Below are 19491 nucleotides of genomic sequence, written 5' to 3'. Positions count from 1 at the left end.
AACCTTAAATGCAACATTAGAGTAGGAGTTTTGAGCAAAAAAACAAAAGCACTTTTCTGTTGAGTACGAAAACTGATATCTTATGGAGACACTAGAGAAAAAGACTCAAGGACTATGAGAGAGCTTGTGGGCTTGCCCGCATCAGATGAGGATTGCAGCAGAGTCGCAAGGATTCACTTGAAGAATATCTTTGCTGAGTGGAAGCAGCACAACGGCTGAGGAGAGTTGAAATTCAGCAATAGATCGAAACAGACATTTGTTTCTTTGAAATATACAGTACTTCCCACTCTAGATGTCCACTTTTGTTGCATACTGATGTGGTAACACACGCAGTTTCTGCCACTTTAATATTAATCTTGAGTACCTACATAGAAGTATTGCATACTCTGTATCTTTGAAGAGTATTTAGTTTGATCAAATTTTTACAAGACATATACAGCTGTACGATTATTTCGGCCTGCCTAGGGGGTGGGTTGGAGCAGAACTAGAGCAATAGCACACAGTTCATCATTGCATTGATTCACAATTAGTTTGTGTTGTTTACATTATGCACATACACGCCGATGCAAACATAACACAGACGTATGACTTTGTTTGACTTACCTCGTGCGGTTCATTTCCAACATCGACCGCTTCATCTATTAGTTTCAAACTATCTCCAAATCCAGTGTTATATCCACTGTTATATAACATTCATCATAAAAATGCAGGGAGCAAACAAACACAGCTAAACTTACATCAGCAGAGTGAAGCGGCATTGATTGGCGTACACTTTCTCACACTGACTGGTTAGAACGAGGACCTGCTCTTTCGCTTGCTGGATGACACGTGGGCGTGCTTTTCCGGTCCAATAAGGGACTAAGAGAACCCTTGTTATGAAGCAGTAAAAAAAAACTTTCCGAAACCTGTACGAACCTTGGCGGACTGAATCAAGCACAAAAATACTACTTCATACATTCATCTCGTTTCTGACAAGTTGCCCATGTTAAGCTTAAGAAGCCAGCATGTTTAATAGTGTAAAGAAGTCAGAATGCATGAAATAACCTGTTACCTCCACTTTAAGCTCTTGATCTGCATTCCTGCCGCTGCCCCTTGTCCTGGAAGTTTGCCCTCTGTCATCATTTTGCCAGGAATTTGCAAAGTTATTAGTGTTGTTTCTTTAAAGTTACAAATACGCAGATCCTTCCAGGCCGGACAGAACAAAGTGTGAAAGTTATTTATCAGGAAGGAAAATGTTATATGTTTAGCAGCGCAAGCTGGCTGCATCTGTGTAGCTTGTCATGATAATTGGTGCAATTTGTTTTCCTGATTGGGGTTCAGTCGCATTGTAGGACAAACAACTTCGGTTTCTGGTTCTCGTAAAACCAAACTGTAACAGCAGAGTGGTTGCATGATACCTTTATGAACATTTACCATGGTTTAAATATAGTAAACATAGTTTGTAGGACAAAAAAACCCATAATGATTACAATAACCATATTGTGTTTTTTTGTGTGTGTGTAATTTTGGAATTAAAACTATGCTTACAAAAAACTGTAATATTACAGCAACAGCTGGGGCACCTGAAGAAAACATAAAATATCATTACATGTTTTTTATGTTATGTTATTTTATACCCAAGGTGTACATTTTCAGCCGATTTCTACAATTTGACATCATTACTGCATTTAAAAAACATGTGATTCCTTCTGTAAAATAAAACAGTAAAAGTTTTTACAGTGTATGAAAACAGAAATGTTACTATACCACACTTATATCATAGATGGTTTCACGACAACAACATACAGCAAACAGACGTTGTGTGTCCCAAACTTAACTTCCGGTAAACCTCCGTAAAGAATCAATAACTGTTGAATAGTTCATAAATTGTAAAAGAAAATATTTTATTTTATAACCAAACACAGAAAGGAAGTTAACTTCGCGCTAGACGTGTGCATCCGATGAAACTGTCTTTAAATAATCTATAGTTAGTCTAAGAAATAATAGCTGAGCCACAAGCACTAACGTACACTCGTCTCATCTGCCATTGGTCACAAAACATTCCCACCCATTCCACTGGCTACCAAAATGTTGCTATTTAAGGTACCTCAATTAATTAGATGAATGTTTTGCTAGTGCCATGTTGTTAGCACATTTCAGAGGCAGTAGTTTACAAATAGCGAATAGTTTGATTTGTTATTGTTGTGCACCAATGAACATGAGACTGCTGAAAGAGAGCTGTCGGATGTTGTCATGTGCGTTTGTGTTTAAGATTGTCATTCCATCTTTATGTGTGTGTGTGTGTTTTTATGAAAGTGATTATGGTTTCGAGAGAAGATCTGACGGTAAATGTACTCCAGCGTTCTGGTTCCTCCCCTCCTCCGTGTCTCGAAGCTGCACCACTGAACACACGTTCCTCAACAGCACCGGGTGAGATCTTGCATACTTTTTAAGACATTATCACTATATATATTTACAGTAGGCTATATCATATCATACCACCTTATAGGCTAATAAACGGCTCCATTTGTTTTACAAATATTTTTATTAAAATGTTTGCCATCTGTTTTCGCACATGTGTGACTTACAGATAAGCACACTGCTTCCTTCAATGTGTTTGCATCGAGTTTTCTAGGTTAATCATTGCAAATGAATAATTTAATAATGAAATTTAATAATTTAGTAATATGCTTTGATGTTTGTTCAGGTATAGAAAGGTGGTGTCCAATAACTGTACAGGCGGCGTGATGGAGCAGTACACAGCCCGTAGGCAAGTGTGCCCTAGCCAGGCCCCGCGCGGCCTCCATCTAGTGACCAGTGAAGGCAAGCTAACAGCTAGTCTTGCTAGCAACGTCACCTTTCTCGTCTTCTTGGAGGAGGTATATTCCCATTCAAAAATCTAAACTCATCATAGATTAATTTCAAACTCACAAATGAGATCCTTTTCATGAACCAGAATGAGAAATAATTGAGATCTTCTTTTGACCCTTTTAAATACTGGATAGGTTTTGAAGTATGGTAGCTTAGGACCAGTTTAAACCAGCACATGACCATCTTAAACCAGCACATGACCAGCTACCGTGTTTCAAGTCCTACCTAACCAGCATATCCTGGGTTTTTTTAACAGGGGAGGAAAAAATGGCCACATGCATATCCTCCTAATTTCTTAACAATGTCTCAAACTGTGCTCATGCTCATGTCTTACTTTAGTCAATTCTCCTATGGAAGTTTAGTTAAAACATCTGATAATACGTTAAATGACATAATATGAACATAGATGTCACAAAAGTCTACAGAGCATTGAAAGCGCAACCTTTGAAAAAAAATATTTTACTCTGGAAAGCTCGGGTTTAGTTTGAGATTTTGAGAAATCCTCAGAGAGTGTCCAAGACAGGCACATGAATCCACATCTGAGTGTGTTTTACACATCGAAACTTTGACAGGATCGTAAGCCGAAAAAGTATTGCTTTCTGTCTGAACGAGTTATTCTCTGGTATTTAAAGAATGTGTCTGTACAGTCTGTCAAAGTGCACTGATGTGAGTTTAACTTCATACTTTACTGCGTTTGACTCCAAGGGTATTAACATTGAATAAATCAAAATGTAGTTCATTGTAATAGAGATCTCAATAGAAATCGGTGTTGGGGAACTAAAGCTAGTGGTGCTAAATAAGTGTTAGTGTTCAACTAATGTTAAAGATTAAATAGGGCTGGAAAAATGTTGTGATGTGGAAAATGAGTTTAAGGGGCGCCGCTAGCTGTTCTGGGCAGGGGGTCCCCCTTAGTCCGTCTGGTGGGTATTATACAACACATTAAAAAAGCATAGTGTGCATTTTTGGCCAAGTCATTTGAAGCTGTTATTTTTATATTTTCGAATAGTGGTGAACTGGGACTCTAGTTTAATTCAAATCATATTACTTTTATTGTCACATTACCAACAGCATGTGTGCCTTGGTGAGTGAAAAGCTTGGGATCGTGCCCCAGACAGTGCATTATACAATTCTGTTAATATGATTAGTTTAATGAAGAGAAAGGGATTCTGCTTCACTTTTTGGTCCAGAGAACTCGATCATTGTGTTCATTAAACAGATTTTATTTCCGTGTCATTGGTACTGAAGTTGACCTGGAGACGTCCTTTCATGTTTTCCAGGGCGATGGATCACGAACCAGCATCACTGTGGATTTCGGAGACGGAAACGCCTTCACTTACTCCAATGTGAGCTCGATCGAAGACGGGATTAAACACATCTACAAGAACGTGGGAATCTACCGCGTGTCAGCAACAGCCGAGAACCGTCTGGGGTCTGAAACCGTCCTTCTTTTCCTGCACGTTACGTGTAAGTCGAGATTTGCGAGAGAGAGCATCGATATCCCTAACGCAGACGGCCATAACATATTCCGTCTTTTTGTCCTTAATGTATTTAAAGAACGTGCTGGGCCTGAACTCATTTATGGTTTATTACCAGAAAAATCTCATTTGGCCTTGGTCGTTTTGTACTCGACATTAACCGGCCTAGATTACAAGCTCATGGTCTCCAACTGGACCAAGAGATTGAAATCATCCTTCTTAGTTATTGCCGACAGACACTTCAGTGTACCTTGTAGATCCCGAGGACCCAAAACATCATCCAGGTTAGGTTGTTGGAGAAATGAACTTTACTTTTTGTGAGTAGAAGCTGTAAAACACAATCACCTTGTATTCTTTTGAACTTGTATAGAGTAGACAATTAGTAGACTAAACCCATAGTTATTTAACAATTTTTGCCTGCTAGAATTTAAGGGATATTCAGTTTATTTATTTTATTCTGTCTATCTACTATCTTGGTAGCATCAATTTCAGATGTACTTGACTCTGGTTGGTCATTTTACATGTTTTCTGCGTGGGTTGTCACTGGCAAGTACGTCCACCAGACTATGCCAATAAATTTGACATTACAAAAAAAACTTTTCCCCCTCATTTGCTCTGTAGATTTTGTACGGATTGTTGGAAGTAGTTGCGTTTAACACATTTTGAGACCAGATGGACCGGGTTTTGTATCTTATTGAGTACCGTAGTCTGTCCGCTAGAAGCTGTCACAGATCCGCACTAACAGAGAGCTTATTGAGCGTTTGAATTCAAATTTTCGCCCTTTTTTCATGTCCACCTACTCAATGAACTTACCACCCCCTGTCACATCCAGGCAGACGGATGCCTCCACAGTGATTTATTGATCGGGGAGAATGAATGCTTCCAATCTGTCAATCCTGCCGTGCCAGGGAAGAGAATCAGAGCTGCCGGAGCACGAGATGAAATGTGCACGCAGATGGCTTTGGGTCCATGGGAGAGTATTTGTGAATGAATACACACAATATGTTAATCATTTTAAGGGTGTTAAATTTGTTCGGCAGGGGCCTAAATTAAATTGGAGATAATTTAGTAATAAAGCAACATTCGCCACACTTTGTAGGTACAACAACATATGCCACACTATGCAGATATTCTGTAAATTATGAGGTTTGATGTGATCGGTGTTGCCAACAATTTCAATGGAACGGAGCTAAAGCCTGCCCGAAAGTCTGTGGAGATGGTGGTCTAGTGGGTTAAACCACTGAAATGGTAAATCAAACTGGTAAATCAAAAGGTTGCTGGTTCGATCCGCAGCCCAGTGTGTCCTTGAGCAAGACATTTTTCTCCAGGGGGATTGTCCCTGTAATAAGTGCACTGTAAGTCGCTTTGGATAAAAGCGTCTGCCAAATGACTAAATGTAAATGTAAATGTCGCTTAATGTCTGTGCTAAATTGCATATCAGTGACATCATCACGTAGTGTCTGACAAGTTAAGTGCTTTAGGTCTGCTTCATATCTCTACTCTCTGAGCTGTCGTATACAGTATTATATTAAAGCAATACACCCAAATCCACAGTAAATAGGTTCTTAATGACTTAGTTTTGTGTCTCTGTTGGCAGACAACAAAAACTATAATCTTGAGTGAACTCAAATCCTTAAACTACACACCCGCAGTAATTTTCGATGAACAGCGAAATTCCGTCTGTGTTAATGTTTGCACGTCCATAGTCAAGGCGTTTTGTAATCATAAATGCTCAAAGAAGGTCATAAGTGGTTAGTCCTTGGAGACACTGTTTGTATATGCAAACTGCGAATCTCATTCACGCGTCAGTGCGGTCTGAACTGAATGTGCTGCTTCTCCCTGGCGGGGGCTCACACCAAACAGACAGAGATGGCAGAGAGGCAGTCCTGCGCTGGGAAGGCAAAAACACGCTTTCACGTGGCAGTAGAAGTGAGGCAGAACGTTTCGCTAAGTCGCCAAGGCTTATTAAGAGAGTAGCAAGAATTGTCGCTAGTCGCTTTTTGAAAAATAAGGGGGTCTGAAAAGTTGCTAAATATTGTGACGAAGTCGCCCAGTTGGCAACACTGGATTTGATCGTTTCAGTGATAACTAAATTTGACCACACAAGGGATACAAATGGCTTTGGCTTGACCTTAGTTAGAAGACCAGTCTGGATTTCAATTACGTAGAGTATACTGTACATTTATCTACTCTGTCAGAACTTTATGTCGTCTCATTGTGCCATTTCTCTTTTTTGCCTTTATGGGATCAGGTCAGTTGGAGTCCATTCACCTCTCAGCCCCGTTCGTGGCTGTGAAGAATAAAGAAGTCAATCTGACTGTGGTTCTCTGGCCGAGCCAAGTGGGAACGGTCACCTACATCTGGTGGTTTGGGAATAACTCTGAGGTGAGGTCTCGCTGAGCATCAAATACCAAGTAGTAGACAGATTGAAAGGCGTGCTTGAAAAGATTCAATTTAGCTTAAACCAATTAGAAGCACAAATTAAATTTAAAGCTGTAAAAAGATTAAAGTAACAAAATTAAACCTTGTGATGAATCCTGTTAATCCTGTAATTAATATCTTACTGCAATTCAGTTATTTTTCAATTAATTTATGTATATGAATCTTCAAACAGAAAATACATACAAACATGCAGACATACAGTATGCATACAAACACATAGAATGTGTAGATTTGGTGAGTATATCAGGTCCGATAGCCAAGCACACTAAAATCTATCTTCATGCATTTGGAACAACGGCTGTTCATTAAGTAAATTTAGGAATTTAAATACTACTGATTCAGATGACAAAGGGATGAAATATTATCTGTGTCCCCTGACCCGTATTTCAGTTATGTTATGAAGAATTTCTATCACAATTCAAGCAGAAATTATCATCTGAATGTTTTAGCACAGCCACAGTATTTCAGTTATAGACGGTGTCCTTCTAAAACATTGAATGTTCAAATTTACTCTTTGTTAGGAAAAACAAATACTGTGTGATCAAAGTTTACAGGCACTTTTTAATACTTTTTTTTAGTGAGATATTTGCAAAACCCAGTGACAAACAAAGTGTGACTTATAATAATGATTTTTTTGGCAAGAAATAAGTCACGAAATACGCTGATACGAAGTTTCAGAAGGACAGCAGCGATATGCAATCAAATTCAGTTTAATTAAACTAATTAAATTCATTACAAACTTGTTATCGCAGCTATAATAGGGAGACATGATTTTTTTAGTGTCAATTAAGGGATATTTAAGGGTTCTGTTTGGCTAAACAATACAAAAAATAAAAGCTCAAAGTGCGCGTGTATAGTGCGTGTGTTTACTGTCACCGAGCAGCAATGTAAATAAAGTTGACATCTCCTCTGCTAACCAGGTTGACAGGGCACTCTCATGAGAATCTCTCTGGTGTTGTTTTCACAGCCCGTGATCACGCTGGAGGGGAGCGTGGCATTCACGTTCTCCCGGGAGGGAATCAATGTTGTCACCGTACAGGTGTCTGCTGGGAACAACATCCTGCAAGACAGGAAAACCATCGCTGTCCACGGTGAGTTCTGCTTTATAGTGAAGACACACAATGGAGCGTATACAGCCCTGAAGGAAATATTAATATAGTGGTCATTTTTCTCTTAAAAATTTAATAATTTTCTCCAAGTTTTTCATCAATTACAAAATGAGTTGAATGTTTTATGTCCAACTTAAAATAATAATTAAACTCATAGTATAGAAGAGTGAAACCAGGGTTGTAAAGTGTATGTAATGTTCCTTTTGCAGAATACTTCAGATCCAACCTTCTCGCCTTTTCTTCCAATCTTGACGATCACAACCCTGACGTGGCTGAATGGAGACTTGATGTTAGTCGAGTCATTAAAGTCTCTATGGTGCAGGTGAGTTCTACAGCATATACCATCGGAAAAAAAACTTTGACTTCAATACCATAAATAGTAAAGACCCCATTCATTGAAAACTGGACATTACTTTATGTTAAATACTTTGTTTTTTCAATAAAATGGCTAGAAAAAAAAATCTGCTAGTATTCAGCAACAGCAAATAGCAAATTATGATTCATGACTGAGACATGCAGCTATGTAAAATCATGCATAGTAGTGTTTGAACTGATCATGTTCCATCAAACAATGTTGATGATCATTGAGGACTTTCATTCATCGGAGATATTGAATAAAGAGCCAAGATGGCTCACTAATGGAAGCGATTCTCTGAAATGTGGCTGTAGCTTAACGTGAGAAACAGAAAACAAGCATTATTTGACAAATATGAGCGTAAAATGGACACAAGGACATAAAATCAGTCACTGAACAACTACACACTTTCAGAAAACTTCAGAATTTGGTCCAAGTCCAGGTCAACACAGGGACACCTGCCGAAAAGTGCGTTTTGGAGATTTTGGAGCAAAAACATTCAATTACAAATGTCAAAACTATTAAAAGCTAAGCATAGTGAGATTTTGGAGCTTTTCGAACAAAGCATGGAGCTCGGAAACCAATCAAATGTTCTGGATTAAACTGCGTGACAGCAAGACATTACACAGTTTTTCAGACAACTGGCATTACAGAAGGAAATAATCATAAGACGGCAGAAAGTTATGACTTTCTATACGCATGTTTATTGAATATGACATATGAGAATAACAGTGCTCATGTGTGCCATATGCCTGTTCTGCTTCAGTTGCTAATGTGTGTAATGAGTTTTACATTGGGCATATGGACAAGAACACAGTTGACATTGTGACCTTGTATTTGAGTCATTTGTTTTAGTATTTGTTTAAAAAATATATTAAATTAGAATTTTGTATTACTTCACACTACATACAGTATTTAGGCAATGGTCAAGAAAAAAATCTTCCCGTGTTTTATGTCTTTAATATTCTATATTGTAATGTCCTGTGTTCAGGCGACAGGTGTGAGTCCAGAACAGCTGTTGGTTACTGTTCTGCCCGGACTGCCAACAGCATCTGAGTTCTTCCTTTTACCAGACAAACAGCTGACAGAGGGAAAGCCAGACAAAACATCTACACACTTAGACCAGGTATTAAACAGTATTCCCTATAGTTCTATTGTATCACTGCTGATGTACAACCGGAGAAAAAAGGAAGAGACTTTTTTAAAATCATTTTTTTTAATTAAGTGTTTATAGGTAGGCCTAATTGTTTAGGTACATTTATATATATTTTTTTTTCTTTCTGTGCACTGCCAGCAATATTTTGCCCACATTTCAAAAAAAATATTTGCAGAAAATCAGAACTGGAGAAACAGTTCAAAGACGCTCAGTGTTTTTTAAGATCTCAAATACGTCAAGAAAACAAGATCACATGTACTTCTAAGCAATGCAACAGCAGTATTTTTATAAAGTATTTATTTAGGAAAAGTTAAAAAAAAGTGGTAGCCTAGATTTTTACCCCAGTTTTCATGTAACGTGTTATGCTGACAGTCTTTCACATTGCTGTTAAATGACTTTATGTCCCGCCTGAGGAGGTTGGATTTAGTTGAAAACAAACAGACACTAGAATGAAATGTCCACAATACATCTATAAATCACAATTAAATTAAAATGTATTTCTTTTCCACGGCTGTATCTATAATCGCATGTTGTGTTTACTTGGTTTAAAAAGCATTTTAAAGACCACAGAATAGTGAGTCCATAGATGAGGCATTTGTCAAGAATTTCAGATGCTCTCCAGCAGGTGTCAATGTTGGCCTGTGTAACTCCTGTTAGGTCACATTTACTGTAAGTTTCCTTGTCAGGTGCACGCAGTCAATTATTTATCATTAAAAACAAGTTTAATTGATACAAATACCAATGTTTACAATATAAGTCATGAGTTTGCATTATGTTAGATCGTGTGACCATCCGAATGCTACGGATCTCTCAAAAAGGATGTGTTTATTATATACACATTGTTTGAGTCCCTTTTTAACACATTATGTATCATTTTAACGCAGTTTGTGTTGATTTTGTGTTTTGTGTTCAAGGGAATTGAAGTCCCAGAAATACACACCGTGTTGAGTTGAGGACAACACATTTCATAACATAACATTTTGTGGCATTTTGTAACAACTTTTTGGTTGTAATCCATCCTGTTATCAAAAACTTTGGCTTGTTGAAAAAAATGAATAACAACTGATGGCCAATATGCATTTTACCATCAACATTTTTGCTGTGGATTTTTACATAGCAAATATTAACTAAACACTTTTATCTATTGTAAAAAAAAATTATTTGCTTTTGCTGTATATATTTGTAGTCACTCTCCTGGGCATTGACCTAGTAAGCTTTGCGCAGGTGTTATCTTTTCCTCTAATTTGAATTCAGGCTTCATTTTACATGAGACTTCAAAATTCAAACAAATGTGGTGCATAAATTTGCCCATCAAACAAAATGAGATTCATCTTGTAACTCATTCAGTTGCGGGTTAGGATGTTCAGCCAGGAGTCATTTCGGACGTGGCTCTGTGTATTTGGCCATAACGAAGAAAAGCCATTACTGAATATGAGAATATGGCTCATATCCTCCAGTATTAACATGTGTCATCTACATAATTTTGAGGCAGTGATTTCTTACCGAACGAGCGAAGGTCATCAGCAAATTTTCCACTACTGTAGATCATATTCATTTCGGTCCTACAATGGCCTATAGGCCTGAGACATTAGATCACAGATGATGTGGCATATCTGCACTTTGCTGAGGTCCTTGAATAGATGCCCGCTGACATTTTGGCATTTTTCTTGCCCGGATCTACCTTTAAACTCCAGCAGACCTTCCAACGTCAGATCCTCATAAATCTCTATTCGAGGGTGGCATGTTCTAAAAGTAATGTGTGGATAGCCTTATTACAAAAGTATAATAGACTTACTGACCCCGGTACAATTCATAAGGAAAGTAATTATTCATGGAAGGGTCTCATTTTGAACGGGCAGGGAATATAGAGAGGTGGACGAGATGAAGAAATAAAGAAAGAAGACAGGAGTCCTTCAGGTAAATGAGACAGATTTAATGAAGCCCGATGAAAAAAATGAACTCCTTTAACAGGAAGATGTTTTTATGTCTGAGGTTTTATCGCTGACCTCTGACTTTATAAGACAAGGCTTACAAAACTCCACAGATGTGCCGTAAACACGAAAACAAAGAAAAAGCGTTTTCATTTGTGGAGAGCCGTTAATGTGTGCTGTAGATGAGGATTTATGCAAACATAAAAAAAACAGACAGTCAAGGTCTGTGTGTATTTGTTAGGGCGGAGAAGTGATATGTTAAGCCCAAATGAGATGCTTCCCGTGTCATACCTGTATATCTATATTTTTGACTGAAGGTTATGCGGGTGATTTATGCAAAGTTGTCATCCCACTGAGGTAAAAAAATTCACATACGACAAACAACATCACAAGCCCACGCTTTTGCCTCAACCCACAATGCATCGGTACACTGAAACGGGGGAATCAAATACCTACAGGGCAGGAATATCTTCTATCACAATCTGCATTGTTTATGGGACTGTGATTTAATAACAGGTGTATGCTGATATTATTGAATGTGATGATATTGTTGATAAATGTACTTTCTTCTCTTCTCTGTTCAGCTCTCAGAACTGGTGCTCAGTGCTCTGAATCAGAATCTGGTTCAGTTCACACTCAGACCGGGAGTCCAGATCACAGTATACGCTGCACATTTATCAGCAGGTAATGGACTTTGTTTTCAATCAAAGAATCGATGTCATGAATCTTAGACAAATTTCATATAAACATATTACAGTAAAACTTGAAAACATGCGCAATGTCCTGTGCTTGATTTTTCCCTGCGTCTAGCGCCTCTAGTGGACACAAGTGAGAATCACAGTGGCTCAGCTATGCTCATGCTCCTCTCTGTGGTCGTGTTGGGTTTAGCTGTGTTCCTCATCTATAAATTCAAAAGGTACTGATATCCATTTCAAAAGCCTGACTCCAAATTAGATTTTGATCTACATGTATCTGAAAATGCAACTACAGAATTGAGGGAAAAACACACAAATCTAAAGTAAACGATTTCAGTCAAGTGACCCTGAACTGTACCCCGATCCCTAGTGTCAATTTATACAGCGGGGTCCAAAAGAAACCGTATTAGGTTCTGTACAACGTTCAGTTACAATTAATCGAAAGCAAAATAAAAAAATTGTTTACATAATATACTATATGTGTGTGTACTGTGTATAATGATTATTTATATACACACATGCATGTATAATTTTGAGAAAAATATATATTATTATATATATTATTATTAATTTATATATATAGATCTATATTTCATATATATATATACAAAGGTTCCATTTGGGATTTTTATTATATGTTCAGGCTCTGCGGGGGATTTTGAGAGGTGCGTATAAAAAGCTTATAATCTTATTAATTGACAAACTGTAAAATATAAATTGAGGGAGCCCTTTGCTATGAACAATAAAATGCTGATAGAACTCATTCTAGATGCCAGCAGTTTTCAAAGCGACATTTGATTAGAATAAAATCTTTCCGTAGGCCTGTGCCCTTTATTTGTGTCAATATCAAATATCTTTATTAATGTACACTGAACTGTATGCATGACCTGTGTATTTCCAGTACTTTTCTGTCATAACTTCATACAACATTCACAATGATTGAGATGACCTATTAACTTGTGCATCGTTAGTGCCGCGCACGCCATGAACAAATTGCTTTAAATGCTTGAATTTGATGAACGTGAGAGAATTTGGAAATCGAGACTCGTTATGACTTAAAACGTTAAAACACAGTGCACACCGGACGAGGAGCGGCTGGGCGCTGCAGAAAGGAAACAACCGTGTGCAGTCACGGAGTGCATTCCAAACAGAATATATCTCCCTCCAAAGGGGCCTTCGGGAAGGGAACACCATAAAAAACGTAAATTGTTACTTAATATGAGATTTATACTATAGGGCACAGCAGATTTATACTGGGGGACGATGGAGTGCCGTTCCATAACACCAGAAGAGGCGCACACATGCGGGGTGCAGAGCGAGACGGCCCTGCCCAACTTTACCCCTATATATATATTTATATATATATAATTATAAATATATACACGTATGTGTGTTCTGTGCATCATTATGTATATTTAAATACACACACATACATGTATTATGTAAAAGAAAACTTTTATTTTGCCTTCAATACGTCGTGACTAAGTCCAGCCCTACTTAAAATTAATTAAAACATTTAAAAGTCTACACTGTATGTGTAGAGTAGCATTTATACAGCAAACGCTAATTGGTAACATTAATTTTCTCAACTCATTTGTACAAACAATTTCTTCCTCAAAAGAACACAAGACGCTCTTTGGAAGGGTCAATTTAGCTCGGTTGAAAGTGTAAAACGAGTGATCCCTCTTGAGTCAGATGTGATAAACCACAGGCCAGATCTGTGGGGTGATGAGTCACACTTCTGCGATTGCCCAGCTTTCATTTTTTTTTGGCTAAGTGCTCATAACAAATGATAAATGTCAGTCAGCTCACAGACATTATCAATATTTAGCCCTTTGAGTTTTTCAAGTTGACCTTTATGAAATGTTAAATGATTGCATCGTTTCGAGAGAGAAAAGGGCGAGAGAGGTCAATAAGACAAGAGACGGAGATGAGAGAGACAGAGAGGAGACAAGTGGCTGCGGAGCCCAAACATGTGCCAAGAATATTCAAACGCTTTAAACCCTTCAACCGGTAACATTTCAACAAGTGAAAAAGTTGAAAAGAAAACTTCTTGTAAATGAGGACATTAGATCACATTGTAATGAGCCGTCCATTGTGTTTCCTGTCCGCTGTGTCCCTCTCCGGTTGTATTTAGTGTTATAAAATCGCTTTTGAATCCTCAAAGGCAACGCTGAGTTTAAGTTCCATGCTCGGTTTTGCTTACGGTACATTCTTTCGCCATAATGATGCAGACAGAGTCGGATAAAATCACCTCTCCGGTGGGAGCCGTCGGTTTAGCCAATGCAAACTAGCTCAATTGTTACTCTTAAGTGAGACTTCTTACACAGAGGTCATTTGTTTCTCACCCACGTCTCATTACAAATTTCTCCCCGAGGCATATTGGAGGCTTTCCCGGCGAATGCAGCCTACCACACTCGCAAACTATAAACAAGAGCTACCTGTGATGAACGACCGGAATGATGTGAATTACAAAGCCGATAATAATGTATTGGATTAGATTTCACCCTCAAGCATGTCTTGTGGGCCTTTGCAGATTAATAAAATACATTTTTGTAAGACTGTTAACATTTCTGTCGGACAAATTGCACAGTGCCATTACAACTTTAATTAATCTATTTCAATATCTTATATGGCCTTGATGCCCGATGACTCCGATGGAATATCTTATATGATATAATTATGCCTTCAGAAAGGTGACAGGGTAACAGGTTTATTGTTTTTTTTGCATTCCTTCACAAGCTTTTGAAGACTCCAGTATGTGTTTAAATTGAATCTAATGCTGAAATTTCTAGAAATATCTGTTATTGAATGAACAATGTGATGAACAATATCGTTGTCACGGGGTTGACATATCAAAGGAACAGTTCACCCAAAAATTGACATTCTGTTGTCCTTTATTAACCCTTGTCGTTTAAAACCTGTATATGATTCTTGCTTCTGTGGAACACAAAATAAGATATTTTGAGAAATGTCTCAGGGGTTTTGTGTCCACACAATGAAAGTGAATGTTGGTCAGTGTTGTTTGGTTACAAACATTCTTCAAAATATCTTCTTACGTGCTCTGCAGACGAAAGAAAGTCAAATAGGTTTGTAATGAATCACTGGTACATAAATGATAAAAGAATTTACATTTTTGAGTGAACTGTCCCATTAAAACAATCAACGTTTTTCCTTAGCCTATATGTATTCCACGACAAATTGCTTCGTTGTTTTCTCACTCTTGTAAGTCGCTTTTGATAAAAGGCACGCAAAGGCATCCTTGTTGCCGCGCAGCATGTTTTGCCCATGTCTCATTGTAAATCTTTTCTCAAGGAAGATCCCAGGCCTCCACGTCTATGCAGCGATGCAGGACGAAAAAGAACAAGAAATGATCCAGAGTCCAGTGAGCCCCACTGACAGCACACCCAGCTGCAGTTCACAGAAAGAGCTGCTCACAACACTGGAGCCACTGGAGCCACTGGACCCAGAGCTCAACACCCAGGCCATCGGTGAGAAAGAGCCTCTTTCACTGTAAAGCTCACAAACCCAATGTAAAATCTGTCAAATTAAACTGATCACACATTGCATTGTTTTATTTACATTGTGGTGCCCTTAGGAAGCTGTCTGACATATTACTACAAGTACACCAAATCATTTAAATTATATTGATATTCATTCATCAGATCTCTGCATCAAACACTTTGAAGTCTGTGAATGTCTTAAATTTCAGTCAGTCCAAAAGTACCAAGAAAGCAGCACACACTGCACGTCTCCTTAAGGATTTCTTGTTTACTTGTACTAACTTCATCAGACAAAAGTCAAAATCTAGTGAACTGTGATATTTGAAAAAACCCTGAGACTTTCTCGAAAGTGCCCAAGTGTAACGGCCTAAACTTTGTAAACACAACCTTATTTCTCAGCATACCAATAAAACATCTCTCTGAAGCTTTATCTTTTATTTTTGTGTACGAGATGCATCAGTGCGAATGGTCTTTTGTCTAACAGATTTTGTCTCTCGGTTGCTCTCTTCGCCAGAATGCATCAAACCTCATCCACGTGTCAAATTCTCATCAGATCTTCCCACATACATGGACGTTTGAAGCGCGGACTCATATTTGAGGACTTTGATCGTGCGGACACAAAGGTTTCAAGCTTTATTTAGTACTTGTGCATGTTGGACATTACGTTTACTGTGCTCTGTGAATACTAGAACAAACTTTGTACAGCTTTTTTATACGTGCGTGTATTCAATACGAGAACATTTTGATGCTGTTCGTTTCTAAAGAGCACCGGTGTGTACAGAGTTTGTGGGAACGACCGGTATGCGCTCGATGAAAAGGGAGAGAAATATTCTTGGTTTCTTGTAAGTGTCTTTTACTTTTTTTGCTAATGGAGGAGGTATGGTTTTCAAAAGTGCAACATGGATATGTGACATATCTTATGTGTTTTACAAACAAACTGAAAATTTGATTAATGTTAAATACTTTTTGTGATTTTTTTGTTAAGGTATATTTAGCACATTTGAGCTTTACTGGTACACAGATATGTTGGATTTATCACAAAAATGAAGTTTTATGACTTTATCCATGACACATGTTCATTTTTATTTGTTTTGCTTCATTGCAATTTTTTACTTTATTTCTTAGTTTAATTCATTTCTATAGCGTAGCTTTTCCGATAACTTGAGATTTGACTGTTTTTCAGATGTCATGACCTGGCAAATAGCCGTTTTTTAAATGCCATAATATACATTAATTTTGTTAAATAATCCCCAGACGGTTACATGATTTATCAGTCAGCAAATTTACAGTATACACTGCATGATGTTTTAATACTTTTATATTCACTGTCATATCTCATGTGAATTGTACAGGCTGACGGAAATGAATGTATGATTCTGCAAGTAAATGTTTTAAAACGTCTAGCAAACAAGTGGCACACAAGGAAGCTGTGGTACTTTAATAAAGTACTGGGATGAATGAACTGGGAATAACTCAGTATCGTGATTTCACCAAAATGATTATACAACACATGCATTATGACATCATCCATTACAGATCCAATACAGATCTTCAACTTATTTTTGAGTCTTCGTTTGATTTTCCAGGTTATAATACGGCTAAGTCATATTGTCGTACAAATTAATGTTAATCACGTTTATTGCTAAATTGTTAGGATAATGACGGCCGCATGTATAAAATAGAAATTTGCAATCGTTTTTCATCTTTTTTAAGATGGAAATATCTCATAGAGGTAGATATATTCATTTTGATTAATTGCTCACTATGGGCATGACACAATCACAATACAGATTATATTTTGATAAATCATGAGGTTGTTAAAACTGTCAATCAAATGAGAGCAGGGGATTGTGGGTAACGTGCGAGGACATAACGGGAACAATAGCAATATCACAACAGACTAGACATGTCCACATAAGTAAAAAATTATGAAAAACTTAATCAAGGTCCACATATGACAGAACACAATACTTTAAACCCTAGAAAATGTTCTCCAATTGAGTTTAACTTTCAGATTAAGGGAAGAGAAACTTTGCATAAACAGCTGGTTAAAAAAACACATTATGAGATTTGAATGGACAAACTGTGGCAGCCCGGAATTTAAAGTCCAGCGCTGACATTCTCTCTTAAGAGTAAGGAAGATTATTTTTGTAGAAGACAAGAGTTTTATTACTGTAAAGATTTTATATATATATATATATATAAATATAACTATATATACAATTTTAGGTGTGTATGTTTGATGTTTTGTTTCTCTCTTTTTTGACATTTCTTTGACCTCAGCTCTGTGCTACGTGCAATTGTTTCTTTTGGTGAAATTGTATTTATTAAATGAACTAAGTCCCTGTTATTGTGTTTTGAGTTTCTTACAGTATTTGTAAAAAAACTGTAATTTGCAAAGTAACCGATCAAGAAAAATAAAGTATAGCCTAAATAAAAAATTGTCTTATGTTTTGTTTAAAGAAGTAAAGTGATCCAAAACATGTAGTGACGTGATTCTAGCTGTTGACACAAGCAGTCCAATGGCCTGTATCACAAAGCTGGTTTCGGTTTTTCCCCAGGTAAGTTCGCATTTAGTTTGAGCATACTCCGAGTTTTCGGGCTCAAGCTGGTGGATTGGTTTTGAGTGGGTTTAATCGCAATGTTAACCGGAGCAGGTTTTATCATGGGTTAGAGATCGCAAACCAAAACTGGACCAACCAGCTGTGAGAAAGTGACCTATATCTGACGCAGTGAAGTTACCCCCTCGTATCTCTTGCTCCAAATTAAAGAAACTTTAAAGTGACAAGGGAAAATCTTTTGCTGCTAAGAGTTTATTAACATTTAGTCGTTTAACAGACGCTTTTATCCAAAGCGACTCACAGAGAGTTCATGGATCAATAAGCGAACTGTCATACAGGAACAATAGGTCCTGGGACAAAGTTACTAGTTTCAACAAAAGCCAGACCACTACCTGTTGAGAGAATGAGAGAGAGTTAGTGTTTTTTTCCCTCATCTGTCAGTCAAGTATTCACAGAAGAGATGAGTTTTAAGAAGTTTTTTGTATGTTGTGAGAGATGTGGTTGACCGGATTGAGTTAGGAAGAATGTTCCTAATTTTTAAATGAGTTGATAATTGATATTAATTAATGAACATTTAGCTTAGCATTTAAATTAATATAACTACATCCGTATAGAAACAAACTTCAATATATAAAGCATTATAATCATTCATACGCCTACTATATTTTGATATTCTTGTAAACCTATATAAATAATTGAAATTAAGTTGATTCTGTATTGATATAGTCGGTAGATGCCTTCTCAAACTTTCAATGCAGCCGTGATTATTCATGCCTTGTAGATGTGTTTTAATTCATGACATTTTTTCATAATGATCTCTTCATCTTCAACAGAAAGGTGAATTGCGCTGATTGATGATGCTTTCCATGATCCGTGTGATTGGCTGTTTCTCGCACGTGTCACACTTTCAGGTGCACGCGCCTCACGAACTCTGGATCAAACCGGAGTTGACAGAGAAAGTTTATACCGAGCGCTACGGTTGAAGTTAATCTAATCCAGGTTGGGTTTGTCTGGAATGTCAATTCAAAATTTGTTCTGCAACTCAGTGTTTGTTCTCCTCGCTACGTGATACAGGCCACTGGGTTCAAAAGCAACCCTCGTTGTGTTTTATGTTGATATCACCGGAACTGACAGCGGCCGCGGCGCTGCGTGAAACGCAATGCCCCGTGACATCGGTACACTTTGAGGCGACTGTCGGCTTTACCGGGGTAAGGTGCTGAATCAGCCACTGGTTTATTCAGTCCGAATGAACCCTTGGATGACATGATATGGACCCGCTTATAGAAAAATGAGTAAAAATGAGCAGAAATGAGCAGAAATTGTATATGCGCGTGCGTGTCTCTGTGTGAAAGAGCGCGCGCGCGCGCAAAGGAGGTAACTGAAACGTGCACGAGACTGCAGCTTAAGCCCAATC

At 37.8% G+C, this 19491-nt stretch overlaps 1 protein-coding gene across 4 annotated transcripts in view; it reads left to right on the top strand.

The window, feature by feature from the left end:
* The window catches only part of LOC130407918 (VPS10 domain-containing receptor SorCS1), a 138079-nt gene extending 120151 nt beyond the window's left edge, over positions 1 to 17928 (top strand). Inside the window, exons 17-27 of one of the 4 annotated variants that reach the window (XR_008904703.1) lie at positions 2296 to 2409; positions 2687 to 2858; positions 4128 to 4314; positions 6577 to 6710; positions 7735 to 7858; positions 8086 to 8198; positions 9223 to 9357; positions 11903 to 12002; positions 12138 to 12234; positions 15333 to 15504; positions 16031 to 17928. Coding sequence is in view for 2 of the 4 variants with exons in the window: in XM_056731251.1 (XP_056587229.1) it covers positions 2296 to 2409; positions 2687 to 2858; positions 4128 to 4314; positions 6577 to 6710; positions 7735 to 7858; positions 8086 to 8198; positions 9223 to 9357; positions 11903 to 12002; positions 12129 to 12234; positions 15329 to 15504; positions 16031 to 16095 (1426 nt within the window). In the remaining 2 variants the exon portion in view is untranslated. Of the gene's footprint in view, positions 1 to 2295; positions 2410 to 2686; positions 2859 to 4127; positions 4315 to 6576; positions 6711 to 7734; positions 7859 to 8085; positions 8199 to 9222; positions 9358 to 11902; positions 12003 to 12128; positions 12235 to 15328; positions 15505 to 16030 lie in introns of all 4 variants that reach the window. The other 3 variants (XR_008904702.1, XM_056731260.1, XM_056731251.1) reach the window with 3 other exon arrangements.
* Positions 17929 to 19491: the final 1563 nt, after the last annotated feature.

The sequence above is a fragment of the Triplophysa dalaica genome, chromosome 2 (genome assembly GCF_015846415.1).
Source record: "Triplophysa dalaica isolate WHDGS20190420 chromosome 2, ASM1584641v1, whole genome shotgun sequence".
Taxonomy (NCBI): domain Eukaryota; kingdom Metazoa; phylum Chordata; class Actinopteri; order Cypriniformes; family Nemacheilidae; genus Triplophysa; species Triplophysa dalaica.
Note: the sequence above shows the minus strand (reverse complement) of the source record. Positions and strands in the feature narration are given on the sequence as shown.